The sequence below is a fragment of the Penaeus monodon genome, chromosome 10, assembly GCF_015228065.2.
Source record: "Penaeus monodon isolate SGIC_2016 chromosome 10, NSTDA_Pmon_1, whole genome shotgun sequence".
In the NCBI taxonomy this organism is placed as follows: Eukaryota; Metazoa; Arthropoda; class Malacostraca; order Decapoda; family Penaeidae; genus Penaeus; species Penaeus monodon.
In genome coordinates this window covers 40175516-40190515 of record NC_051395.1, presented here as the reverse complement: position 1 = coordinate 40190515, position 15000 = coordinate 40175516, and the positions used below count along the sequence as shown (strand labels likewise).

The following is a 15000-nucleotide window of genomic DNA, read 5'->3' as shown; positions in this document are numbered from 1 at the left end:
GTGTATGTTGTGTGTGTGCGTGTTATATATGTTATATATGTATATGTATATAATATATATATATATATATATATATATATGTATATATATGTATAAATATGTATATATATGTATATATTGTATATATATACACATATATACACGCACACACACACACACACACACACACACACACACACACACACACACACACACACACACACACACACATATATATACTATCATATAATATAATATATATATATAAATATATATCATAATACACATATATATATAATATATATATTATATATATATATGCATATATAATATACTATATATATTATTATATTATATGTATATATTATTATTAGTATGTGTTATATGTATATGTATGTATTATATATGTATGATGTGTCATATTATATATATATATATATATATATATATATATATATATATATATATATATGTATGTATATATATGCATGTATGTATGTATATGTATATATGTATGTATGTTATATACGCCTACAAAGAACAAACAAACAAATGTAGAGAAATACTGATTTCGCCTTGCAGTGCATGGCGCTGCAAACTAAATAATGTTATTATATTAGAAAATAGATACTGAATAAACAAAATGCATGAGTGAGTCACACCTCCTCCTCGCTTTCCTGCCCCCCCCCCCCCCACTCGCCTCCTCAGTGGCCCCTCTCACCTGCCCGCCCCTCCCCTTCCCCATTGGCTCTCCCCTCTACTCTCGCCTCTCTACTCCCCCCCCCCTCTTCTCATGCCTCCCCTCTCCCACCATCCCTTCTCCAGCCTTCCCCTCTCCTCTTGCCTCTCGCCCCCCCCCCCTCTCGCCGGCCTCTCCCTCTTCTCGCCTCCCCCCCGGCCCCTCCCTCCCCACCCGACCACCTCGCCTTCCAGCCGCCCCGCCCTTGCCCTTCTGCAACACTGTCGCCGAGACGACGACCACTTAGGAGATCCAACACTCCTTCAAATAGAGGCCCTCCGCCCGCCCCTCTATTTATGTGACGTCCAAGTGCCGTAAAAACATCTTGGAGGGACTGAGGGGCCCGAATATTGTAAGATTTCGAGAAGAAAACGCGTGGAACTTCGGGGAAAATTCAGCAACTCTCCAATTTCCTTGGGCACTGAGCGCTGACACAGTAAGATGGATGGCTGGTGCCATACGGGAGGGAATTTCAATAAGGGGCTTGGTTGTTTTATGCCGGAGCGACTAAGCAGGAGACGGGTCCTCCGGCCGCACGCTCCCTTCCTGCTCCCCATCTACGATCCACGGTAGATAAGGAAGGGGAGGCATTATTTATGTACGCCTACATATGTGTTCCCTCACACCTGTTGAACAAAGTTCTCATCGGAGTTACGGAAATGTATGGCCGTAGACTCGAGCGAGAGGGGAAATGAGATTTTAGGACGCTGAAGCTGCAGAATGATAGAGAACAGAGACGAATAGACACGCTGTTATCTGACATCTTGATAAATTTCATGCATTGCAGCTCATGCCTGCTTGTTTAGCCATGCATACACTTTCACCAACGTTTGCTCTCTTTATCGCCGTCTTTTTCTCTTCCTCCTCTCCTCTCTTCGCTGTATTCGATTGTGAATTCAAGTGAAGGAGCCATATCTCGAATATCTAACAAGGACGGTTCCCCCGATGCCCTACACCTAGATCTGGATCTGATTCTCGCCCTTGGTGGTATTTCAACAAGGTGATAAAATAGCTCATCTCCTCGGGTGGTGGGAGCGCAGACCCGCCCGCAGGTGTGCTGGCGGCGGCTGTTGCCTTCATTCCAGCCTCGCACTTCTCGCTCCTGGGGCATCGGTGAGCCTGGCCTCGGAGCGCCGGCGAGCCGAGTGGCATCCCCACCGTCGGAAGGACTCTAACGATGCGGAGCTGCGACGCTTCACGGACCGCCGGCGACGTGACGCGGGGAGCGGGGGGGGCATCGTTAGGGAGGGTCCAAGATACGGGAGACACGTCACGCGAAGATTTACGGCGGGGAAGGAAGGGGGGACGCTTCCTTGGGGGATCTTTAAGGAGGTCGCTTGGGAGAGTTCGAGTGAAGTGGACAAATTATGCTGAAGCGGCTGAGATGCCGCGATGTATTTAACATGTGATCAGATTAATGGTGGGCCGGTGAAGGCAGTTAATCATTACTATGCCTAACAGCAGATTATAATGGAGAGGTTTACAGTTACAGTGTACTATTTTGTGATTAAGACGACTTGTAAGTCTTCATGTGTCGAGTTCTTTTCCTTCCTTCACATTGCCTGCGTTTCCTCTCGTTTCAGGCATTTCCTCACTTCTTGCCGGTGGCTCCTTGATCTCTCTGACATGAGTCTCCTTCCCCACAGGTCCGCCTCTGCCGCCGGTGTTGCACGGCTACAGCGAAGGCTCGGGCATCCGCGTGGGCAGCCAGCAGCGGATAACCTGCGTCTCGAGGGGCGGCAACCCCCCGGCGCATCTTCAGTGGTACCGAGACGGCCAGAAGATCCCTTCAAGGAAGCACAGCATTGATGACGTCAGCTCGGCCGAGATCGAGATCGTGGCGGAGCCGCAGGACAACGGGGCGCAGTACCGCTGCGAGGCGCACAACAGCGCCAGCCTCGTCGCCCGTCAGCGTCTCCACGACGCTCGTCGTCTTCTTCCCGCCGGAGACCGTCAAGGTGAGAACCTCTGCAGGGAAAGAGTCCGGAATGTGTGCGCTTAGGATGAGATACGCGATAACATAAGATTATATGTGTACTCCGTATTGATTTAGACATAGGTAGATGTGTTTTCCTCATTCGTAACTGTTAGCAAGACCATGCCGCTGACTTCCTGCAGATCACCAGAGTCCGCGCCTGAGTGCGGCGCGGCCATCCTCACTGTGAGTCAGGCCATCCAACGCAGCACCATCACTGTTAGGCTTACAGTATGAGTATTAGCGCTCAGGAGATTTCCAGCATTAATGAGTAGTAAGGAGCCCAAAGTTCCGATAGCGTGCCTTCCTCTGCTAAGCGACGACATAGACCCGCGCGACCGTCGGGCCAAAGAACCAAGCGGGATTGGGCTTTGACTCTCCGATCTCACATATGAAATATAAACGTCATTACGGGTGGAATGTTTGATTCTAATAAAGTAGAATATTTGCTTCGGTTTGTAGCTAATGAAGAATAAAAAGTTCCTGACCTCTCGTTCCAACACGTTCTTTATCTCGATCTCACTATAAATATAACTCTTCTGATCGTCTCTATTCTCTAGCTAGATATTGCTTGTTATCTTTCTTTTATCTCTCTCTCTTCTCTCTCTCTCTTCTCTCTCTCTCTCTCTCTCTCTCTCTCTCTCTCTCTCTCTCTCTCTCTCTCTCTCTCTCTCTCTCTCTCTCTCTCTCTCTCTCTCTCTCTCTCTCTCTCTCTCTCTCTCTCTCTCTCTCTCTCCTCTCTCTCTCTCTCTCTCTCTCTCTCTCTCTCTCTCTCTCTCTCTCTCTCTCTCTCTCTCTGCAATTTCTCTTTCTTATCTTTGGCCCTCGAGACGTCTTAAGTTAAGCAGAACCAGTTTTCACTGTTGTAATATTTTCCATGTGTTTCAGGCACACGAGTGACGAACGTGCTAGCGCTCAACCTGACAGCGGCCGACGATGGCCTCACCTACTCGTGCCAAGCCAAGAACACTGCCTTGCAAAAAGATGTCACACAGTCTGTTACTCTCCATGTCAACTGTAAGTAACCTTCGAAATTTATTTTCTGGCAGGCAGAGCGTATTCATGCTAGGCTGGTTGCTGTGCTGAAAAAGTTAGATGTAATTCAAGCGTGTTGGTTGTAAGTGGTTTGCCGGATTTCATGCACATTGCGAAAGAATCCTGCAGAGGATGCAGGAGTGGCGTCTTTGATGGAAATTTTGTGGTGAACGACTTCTATTCCTTAGCGTGATCATCAAACCTCAAAAATGTTGGCGAGCAATTTTTGTCAGGAGTCAAGGCCAGTCCACAGCAGGCACGTGATATCCAGGAAGTCTGGAAATATCATGAAATTAAAGTGCGGTATTTATGGAACCCTAGCAAATACCTAGCAAAGTGGAAATGCAAAAGATCAGTTATCTCAGGTCTGCCATTTCCTCTGGCTTGATCAGGAGAGCTGGTCTTTTCGAGGCGCAGTATATACAAACAACCGGAGGCCTGTGAGTGTTAAAGCCAATTTAAATGTAAAGTGGGTAATTGCAGCTTGTTTCAAATACGAGTCATCATAGATTGGCGAGAGCCTTGAAACTCCGTCGTCATCCAGGCATTTCCCATTCATCTTCAAACAATCCGAGGCTGAACATGCGTTAAAAATGTTATGGACGACGAGGGACTTCTATCTCTCGCCTGGAATTTAGAGTCCTCCTTGGTAATGCTAATGTATTCACCTATATTGCTCTCAAAACTTAAGCCAAAATTAAAAGGATCTTTTCGTATGTGAATATCAGTGAAAGGAGCGAGGGCATATCGCGTAGGAACCAGATATTCAAATGAAAGTAGTATTGCGCTAATTAGCATAATATTTACGGTTTTCACAGCGCGCTCGAATAAACTCCGAAATTCTCCGCAACCCGAAATGATAACGTTGCTTATTTGTCGGTGCTGATGACCTTCCCGTGCGTTTAGACATATTAGTGGAGCAGTTCCGACATTTCACTCCAGGGGCTCCGTCGGCTCCCCCGGCTGCCGACCCCGCCGAGACGCCTGCTTTACGGTAATGGCGGGTCGCGCGCGTGCGTCTCTTCTGCCGTAGAAGCCCGACCCCAGAACTCATGCCTCGCGCCTGGAATGGGAAGAGCGGTTTTGACGACACTAGGCTTTTATTGTCAGAGTTGATTTGGTAATATTCAGGCAATATATTTGAAATGCATTGAAAACGTGAAAGCGACGAATGTTGAAGAAGACTTCTGAACACTTCAGTCGATTAATTTTGCCCAGATAATGACGCTTTGGTGTGAAGTTCGTGAGGCGTTGCCAGGTGATCGAAGTCTCCCTCCGCCGCCTCGTGCACAGAGGGCTAAGTCCGCGAGACACTTCCTCCCGGAGTCAAAATAATTGGGAGTAACCGAGCGAAAGAAGACACGAAATTCCTCCCCGACTTGGGGCGTCGGAAATGGCAACGTGGCCTTAATATAGACAACCACAAACTTCCCGGCGTCTGGAGAGGTTAGATAAAAAAAATAATAAGTTCCTTAGGCAGAGGGGAGAAAATGTTAACAGAAAAAAAAATAGGATGGTTATTAAACAAAATACATTCGAGAACTGCTGTTCACCTCATAATTTTTCACGCGGACAAGGAGAACTCGCCCTTATTGTAATTGCCCGCGATTTTGCTCCTTGAGAATAATGATGGCGAAGGGGGTTCTACGGCGGTGCTGTGTCAGGGATCACGAGGGATTACGGCCGCAAAAAATAGCGTTGTTACCAAGGTGATTTATGGAGGATTATTCTCTAGTGTCACAGCACCAATTTTCTCTATAGTGTTCCCCTCTCCGTTGCCAATATTCTCCATCCACTTTTTTGTTTTTATTGCTCAGTCGGAGTGCTAAATCCACCGCCGTTTCCGACCTGGAAAGGTTGATCACGGAGGGAAGCGGGAGATTATCGTCGTCTCGGCAATTTTCCTTCGTCCCCCCTTTCGTGTGTGATGTTCAAAGAAAATGGGACGACATCACCTTGAAATTTTCTTGTAGCTGCGGTAAATGTCCTCTTGCTGAGAAAGTCGTACGTCGGTAGGTCCCTTTTGTGTCTCGTTCTCCGCACTGAGTGTATGGGATTTGAGCCTTGCGCATATGATCATAAGAGCCATAGTTGCTGTCACTTTCTATGGGTCGAGATCGCTCCCTTGTCTTTCACCTCACCATATCTGTCAAGATAAAAGATAACCTTAATGGACCGTTTAAATAATAAACTACCAGGCCACCAGCCTACACCTTTCAGACTAGATTGCGAAGAGTTTTTCTTCCTTTCATATATTATACGCATATAACATAAAATATAACCTCGACAGTTCTCTTAGATAGAGTTCTTAGATTTTCTAAAAGAGCCTCTATGGAAAGATGCGTAAGGATGAATATTTTAAGCATGGAGAACCGAGCTGCCTAGGACAGGTGGGGCAAGGAAGTGTGTGGGGCCTTGGGGCAAAACCGACCGATAAATCTTTACAATTCTGTGGAAACTAAAATGGAAAATGATTTAGAGGACCTTGTTCTTCAGATGTAGGGAATGGATTTTGTGGATGTGTTATTTATTTTGTAATGAATGCACTTTATTTATGATACGATTCGATACTGATACGATACGTCATTATTGTTTTTTTTTTATATCCATGGATATGAGTATTAATAGGTTCATGTATATATTTGCATCAATTCATTGTATGCATTTCACTTTTGCTCTCTCTCTCTCTCTCTCTCTCTCTCTCTCTCTCTCTCTCTCTCTCTCTCTCTCTCTCTCTCTCTCTCTCTCTCTCTCTCTCTCTCTCTCTCTCTCTCTCTCTCTCTCTCTCTCTCTCTCTCTCTCTCTCTCTCACACACACACCACACACACGCACACGCACACGCACACGCACACGCACACGCACACGACCCACACACACACACACACACACACACACACACACACACACACACACACACACACACACACACACACACACACACACACACACACACACACACACACACACACACTTATTTATATAAAATGAAGTGCAGTGCACTTGCTTATACATCACTGCACATCTATATGCATATGGGTCTTTGATATATTGATGAATACGAATAAAGTTAGATGTGCAGATGAAGACAGTCTCAAGGGAAGCAGTGAATTTACCTGCGCATGGAAATATTTCAGTGATCATAAGTTACAGATAAAACATGACACAACGTATTTTACAAAGATGACAGTAAAGTCAGCATTTCTAACTCTAGATGGGTGCCTTTGTAACATTTCCTGTCGCTTCAGCCACTCGCCAGTTCGATGTTAATGGCACTTTTTGGAGAAAATTCCGTGTATTACGATCTCTAGCTGATATCACTTCCTGCGTGTAAACACTAAAGCCTGCGGCGGTGCAGGAGTGTAAGGCTACTCAGAATAGAAATGACGCCTCCATGTCTGGCAACAGTGCGGCTGCTGATGGTCTCGGCGATATCCCACCCGAATCCCCACGATCCTATAGCATCTTCCGAATTTAATCTAGATGGAATATTAACATTACTGAGCGGACAGACGAAGCCGGCCGCCCGACAAACGCTGCAATGTGGACCCGGTCGAAGCACAGTGGAACGTTTCCCGCGGAGGAAGCCTAGAAGTGCCCTCCTACTGCCACCAGTGTTGCCAACCTCGCCTCCAACATTTTTCCCTTATAAGTCTCCTCCATTGTTATGGCGAAAACTGTAAAATGCATCGCGTCGCAAGTCGGACTTAGCGCCTCATTAGGACTGGAGAGCGAGATCGGCTGTCTCCAGCGGAGGGGAAATCCGGGGAGTCGGCGGGGCGCGATTCGGCGGCGTCCGCGGATTACACGATGCGTCCGTGATCCTGACCTCGGCGCGGCGGGGTCAAGAAGCCATCACGAAAACTCGAACAATTAGTTGTTGCAGCCACTGAACTATATACCTGCAACCACGAGGGCGGCGCAAGCTCGTGCTTTCTGCACCGACAGGTACCGTATATAAGAATGTTAGACTTCTATTGGAAAAAGCTGCGTGTGTGAAAACGGTATGATATCGCGAAGTATCCACAAATATATAATTGTACTGTCAGATATACAAATATTTATGAATACGTGGATACATACAAATATATTTATACATGTAGATATATACGCACATACTTGCACACACACACACACACAACACACACACACACACACACACACACACACACACACACACACACACACACACACACACACACACACACACACATACACATATATATTATATATATATATATATATATATATATATATATATATATATATATATATATATACATAGAGAGAGAGAGAGAGAGAGAGAGAGAGAGAGAGAGAGAGAGAGCGTCGTGAGAGGGGAGGGGAGAGAGAGAGAGAATGACTGTCATACTTGTCCCCGTCAGCGCCGCCGAGGAAGGGGTCCCTGCACGCACTCCACTGCGCCCAGATGCGCAACGCCGCTGCCATGACAGAGTTCGCCCAGGAGCGCATTTGCACACAGTGCGTAACTTAAGCTGCCTCCGCGTCGGTCAGTGTCTGGCAAGAAAATCCCCCCTCCCCCCTCACGGATGGTGCTCGCCTTCGCGTCCTGTCACCCCCCCCCTCCCCCGTTCCCGCCCGAACTCAGGTGTGCACATGGCCCGGCGTCGCGCCGTGAATTCAGTCGATCAATCAGCGCCGAGCTTAACCGAGCCTACTTGTCAGCCCAAACGAACGGAGGGCGCAACAAGCAGTGAGTGTCATATCACCGGATTTCAAAGCACATTAAATCTAGCGCAACAGAATGCACGCGTTATAACAAAAAAGAAAGAAAGTAGTATTTGCAGTCTTTGCAGAACCTACGCAGAAATGCATTAGAGAGAGAGAAAAAAACAAACATTTCAAGCCAGCAGTGCAGCCATGGCATTCTTCTGAAGACTAGCATCCTATCCAAATGGTACGCTGTACCTGTCCAGCAGTATTGTAGGTGTGTACATTCTACCTGTCTGGCGGTGTGTTGGGTGTGTACACTTTCCAAGGCCAAGGCTAAGCGGGCGGAGGAGTTGAGGGGCAGAGGGAGAGCGCGGGGGGAGGGGGGTTGAGATGTTGCCTTATGATGAACGTTTTCGGTAGAATGTTTAGGAGCAAGATGAATAAACGTTATTACAGATAAGGAAGAGTTATAGTATATTTCGAGGAAATACATTGCTTATCACTTCCACTGGGACGTAGGAGAATAATGAATATATAATTTCAAATTATTGTCTTTCTGCAACCATTATACGCAGCGCTAAAACACATTTGCCTTTGCTAAGAATATTCGATATCCCCACATTATGACAAAATTATACAAACTGTTCAAGCACAAAGAGAATCCGTTTCGTTTTCGCGAGACTCTCTTTGTTTCTCAGTGCAAGGAAAATGCCCGAAAATGAGCTGTCAGGCGAACGGCAACACTGCGAAGGCTGCAACCCGGTTACATCGCTCGCGGTTAACCTATTGTTTCCCTCCATTTAGCCGATAGCTGTAGTTCCATTGATTTTATGTCAATATCATTTACAATTTAAACTCCTATCGGTTATGGGAAAAAGATGAAATTGTTTTACTAGCTGAGAATTACGAGGTATTGGGGGCCTGCGTCTGGGCGGGAGCGACGGCAGGCAGTGAGACCGGGGAGGGAGGAAAAGGTGAAGACAAAGCTACTGTTGTCGTCGCCGCCCACAGATGGCGGTGTGGGTGCTGCAGGCGCTCGAGGCCGGGGTCATCGAGCTCATGCCCGCCCCGCGAACATCTGCACATTCTGAGGTGTCGATGCAACGCCTAATAAAATCATACTAAACTTGGAAGGACGCAGAACTGGTTGCTCCCGAGAGGCTGAGCGGCCACCTGGGAATCGCGCGGAGGCTCTTTTGGCGTAAACGTGAATGTAGGCGGAGTGTTTCGTACGCCCGAGAAATGCGAATGCGGAGAGTGCGACTGCAGCGCGGAGCTGTGACGAGGCTTTGATTAGAGTTATGATTGCATGAGGACTGGATGCCGAGGCTAGAGAAATAAAAATGTAACTTCTTTCACTAATACACATTTTCAATATGTATACATACATGTATACATACATACATACATACATACATACATACATACATACATACATACATATAGATTTGCACATGAACACACACACACATCTGTATGTATATACACATATATATTAAATATATATCCTTCTATTTATATCTAAATCTATCTGTCTGTATATATGTATATTCATATATATACATATATACAAATATATATATGTATGTATATAAATACATACATTTATACATAATTGTATGTATATGCAATATATATATATATATAATTATATATACATACACATATATACATATATATAATTATATATACACATATTTACATATATTGATATATACATATACATACATACATACATACATACATACATACATACATACATACATACATATATACATACACACACATACATTCATATATATACATTCACACACCCGCGCGCGCGCTCCATGCATGCAAAGCCACAAAGACAAACACTACTCATAAGGAGAAAAATTAGATACTGGACCCTTATTATACATGATATTACGTGGAATCAACGTGTTTGCACACTTCCGACCTCGGCAAGGGGTACTCCAAAGCCAGCGCTTGGAGTACCCAGACAAAAGCGCCGAATGAACCAGTGCGGTCGCTAATAAGATTCCAGGAAGGCGTCCCAGCGCTTTCCGGGAAAAGGGCAGATCCGCCACAGGGGGAAACCTGCCCCACGCGCAAGATGGGAGGTGTTGTGCACTGTTCCGGGGGGATCTATTTACCTTGGTTATGCTGAAATGGAAAGTGAAGCTTTTTTCAGCATGCTTGTCAAGCACTAGTGATAAAAAGCCTTGTTACTTCAGGAATTCATGTCACTGTCCATTTTTGCTTTATGCCCTTTTATAACACAGGCCAATTAACATATTTTTTATTGGCTTCATGATTATTCAAGTACTTGTACTTAAGTTTATTTCCAGAAACGAATAATTTATACCACGAGCAATGTTAAACATAGAACAGAAATGCACAAAGTCACACACATAAATATCAGTCTGGATGTAGTAGGCGAGGCTGAAACCTTGTCTACAGTAGTTGCAATATTTCAGTCGTGTGAGACTTGGATTTCAATCTCGGCTAATAAATTCGAGTTCCAGGGCTAGCCACACTCTTGTGGCATTCACGTGACCACAATTGTGGGTAATAACATTTATATCGATATAAATCCAAGTCGCAGGTTTGCTCCGGCTGACCGCACCCACTCGTCCACTCATTCGTGATTTGCTCTTTTACACACAACTTGCAAACGAGCATTTCGTTAAGTGCTATCGCCTCAGAACACACGACTCAGTCTTACACGCACATGAGCTGCTTCAGGTGCTTCAGTACCTCATGACGTGCGATGTTGATATGTATATATATATATATATATATATATATATATATATATATATATATATATATATATATATATATATATATATGTATATATATATATTTATATATAATATATATATATATATATATATATATATATATATATATATATATATATATATATGTTGCGCGCGCGCATATTTAGTTAGTAATTTATGATTGTGTTGTGTGTGTGTGTGTGTGTGTGTGTGTGTGTGTGTGTGTGTGTGTGTGTGTGTGTGTTGTGTGTGTGTGTGGTGTGGTGTGTGGTGTAGTCTGTGGTGGTGTGTTTTTTTTTTTGTTTGTTTTGTTGTTGTGTTTTGTGTTTGTTGTGTGTTGTTTGATATGTTTACTGTCATGTGTGTTTGTGTTGAATAGAAAATAATATATATATATATATATATATATATATATATATATATATTTATACATATATATGTATGTATGTATGTATATATACATACGTCTTTATTTGTTTATTATGTCAATTTTTTATTTATATATTAATTTATTTGTCTCTTTACATATACACTTTTGTGTTCACAGTTATAAATGCACATAGGCCTGTATAGATAAATGCGGAAGTGCCACCGGGCGCAGGCACTGAGCACCTGGGTCGTAATACATTGCATCTCCAGAAAGCGCCGGCTATTTTCCAGCCCTCGGGCTCCAGCACGTGAGCCTCGAGGGGAAACTCCTCACAATTGAGGTTCCTGCGGCTGCTTGTTCCCTTGGATCAGCCTCCTGGGGATGGCTGTGAATATATTGGTTTTGTTCCCCGTCAGTTCCAGGGAGGAGGTTCTTTCCCGCCGTTTTGTTTTGCTCTTTTCCCGCGCCCCGAGAGTCGCCATTGTGATGCGGCCGCCGTGCTTAGCGCTGCCTTCGCGGTCGCTTTTAAGAATTATTTTGTCGACAAGATTTGTTGCTGATATATATCTTTGTGTATGTATGTATGTACATATATATATGTATATATATATAATATATATATATATATATATATATATATATATATATATATATATATATGTGTGTGTGTGTGTGTGTGTGTGTGTGTGTGTGTGTGTGTGTGTGTGTGTGTGTGTGTGTGTGTGTGTGTGTGTGTGGATATTGTTTGTTTAATGGCTTATTTATTCATTTATTTAATTATATGAAGTGTATTCACCTGATTTTCTGTTTATCTATCTGCTTCTCAACCTATCTATCTATCTATCCATATCTCTATACACAGATACACACGTATGTGTGTATATATGTATAAATATATACACACACATTTGTATGTATGTACATATATTTGCACATATATATTTGCGTGCATATATATTAATATGTGATAAAGCATCCGTAAGGAAGTTTATGCTCAAACAGAGAGCCGAGTACCTATACACCGTCAGGATTTTCTGGTCTGTTCACACCGTCGGCGCGGAGCGTGTGCATCACAGCTCGGTTCATACCTGGTAATTGGAATGATAATTCTGTTAGTTATGATTATTTATAGGATAGTAATTGCATTGAGAATGATGGCGTTAATGATATACACTATTGATTATCAGTGATGATTAAGATATTAATTATCATATTGATATTGCTGAGTATGAAATTATGATAATGTGTCCAGTATTATCGACGCGGAGGACGTGACCTGGGGCCGCGTGCTGGCTTGACCAGGATGGCCACTCACCCAGGGCCATTTTCCTTGGAGTTTTCTACCGACTGTTTTTTAGCAGGGAGAAGGGCGAGGGCGAGGGAGTGCACGCTGGATGGCAGTAGTGTGGTGGCTTGTGGTTAGTGTGGCGAGTGGGCGGCGGGCGGGGGGAGGGGGGTGCGTGGAGGTAGGAAAGAGTGAGGACGCGGCGAGGAAAGGGAGAGAATGAAAAACAAAAGAAGGGGAAGGAGATAGGATGCGATGGGAGGGAGAAGAGTGTGACTGGCGAACAGAACGCAGTGAAGGAGAGAGAAGACATAGACTAAAAGTCAGGTCAGAAACGCAGAGGGAGAGATCGTGGAGGAGGAAGGGGCTTAGGGCGAGGGAAGGAGTGGGGAGTAGATGGCCACCGAGGGGAAGAGGGAGGGAGGGAAGGAGGGAGGGAGGGACACACAAGGGTCGCCCCAAAAACCACCAGCAGAATAAAAACTTGACTTTGAGCTTCCCCGCGGCTGGACTTGCACCGCCACCGCCCGAGCTTCCATCGTCACCGTCATCATGGCCGACCGCCGTCATTACCGCCGTATTTATGGCTGCCTTCACCGCACTGTCTATTTCTATCACACTTTTCTCCAGCTCGACGGATTCCGCGTACGTGCAAGTGTGCGTGAGTGTGTTGGTTCCCGCGAGGTGACGCGCCAAATTAGGTGCTTCGCTTTTTACTCAAGATGATCTCGTTCAGTGTAACAGGATTCGAATCTTTTCTCACGAGCATGTCTGCCTACGTCCTTGTTCTACTTGGCTAACAGTGAAACCTTTGCTGGATAAAAAAAAAAATCCGATTCGAACGTAATTTTGTAGGATACGTTGACAAAAATTGGATGTTCTCTCTATCAGGTCGTCCGATATCCGAAGTCTAACATGAAAGGTATTCTTTTCCCCGCATTTTTCCGGGCAGAGACCGCGCCTGTATTTCTAGTGACATTTTTTTTCTTTCTTTCTTTCTTTTTCTTTTTTTGATAAGTTGTTATTCGCGCTGAAGATTTGAGTCTCCTGCCTTAAGCGCAGGATGTCTCCTTCTCCGGTCAGACGAGTCTGGAGTCATCTCCTTATTTTGATCAAGAGACCCAACCTGTCTGCCTCCGGGGGCTTCCACGCTCACGGAGGAACGATTATCGGCCGCGTCTGCTGGGGAAGATTCGGTAGTCAGTCTTGGTGATTAAAGATCCTGTTTGCCTGTGGCGACCTTAGGCCCTATGGTCTGAGGATTCTGCGCTGGGCCGAGGAAGTCCTTCGTCCGAGGGGGGGAGGCGGAGGCTGCTCTGTGATGCTCCTAGGAGTGTCAGTATTAGAGGGACGACTGGAAGGATTAAGGGGGTTGAATACTAAAGGAGATCGTGATGAATAATGAAAATAATACTTCCGATTCAAAGATGCGGAACCTTAATGGTAAAAGCAACTTTGATCATTTTAATTGTAATGACTATAATTATATGATGATACTAACAACAACAACAACAACAACAACAACAACAACAACAACAACAACAACATGACCATCATCACCAACAGCAATGAAAAGAACAATGTTGTTGATAATAGTAATAATAAGGATGATGATGATGATGATGATGATAATGATGATGATGATGGTAATGATAATAATGATGATGATGATGATGATGATGATATGATGATGATGATGATGATGATGATGATGATAATGATAATAATAAAATTATAATTGCAATAATGGTAGTAATAATAACAACAAAAATGGTGATGATAATGATGTTGATAATAGTAACCATAATAATAATAATAATGTTGATTGTCCTGTAAAGATATTATGCTCGCAAAGCCACCAGCAACTATAATTATAAGAATTCCGATAAGTGAAGCCTTAAATCCCGGAGTAAGTCATGCTGTGGGACATAGACACATAAAGGAAGATGCTGAGGATAAGTTGATCCCAGCGGAGGATAGCTCGGGGGAGCTAAGGACTACAACTCGCCTCAAGGGGTCTGCAAGAGGCAGTTGCAAAGATAACGGTTAATTAAATAGTTCAGGAGCTTGCCAATTACAGCTCTCGGGTAACCAAAACCGAGCAGCACAAGGGCGTATCAGGGATCAGGCAGCACTCGCTCATAATGGAAAGTAATCAGCGAATGCCATAAAACAGATAC

The 15000-nt window shown here is 44.4% G+C and overlaps 1 protein-coding gene across 1 annotated transcript in view; it reads left to right on the top strand.

Annotated features, from left to right (window-relative positions):
- Positions 1 to 15000, top strand: part of LOC119577630 (nephrin-like) — a 194765-nt gene that overhangs the window by 140821 nt on the left and 38944 nt on the right. The window contains 5 exon segments of the mRNA XM_037925199.1: positions 2365 to 2615; positions 2617 to 2676; positions 2778 to 2924; positions 3254 to 3266; positions 3582 to 3710. Of these exon segments, the coding sequence (XP_037781127.1) occupies positions 2365 to 2615; positions 2617 to 2676; positions 2778 to 2924; positions 3254 to 3266; positions 3582 to 3710 (600 nt within the window).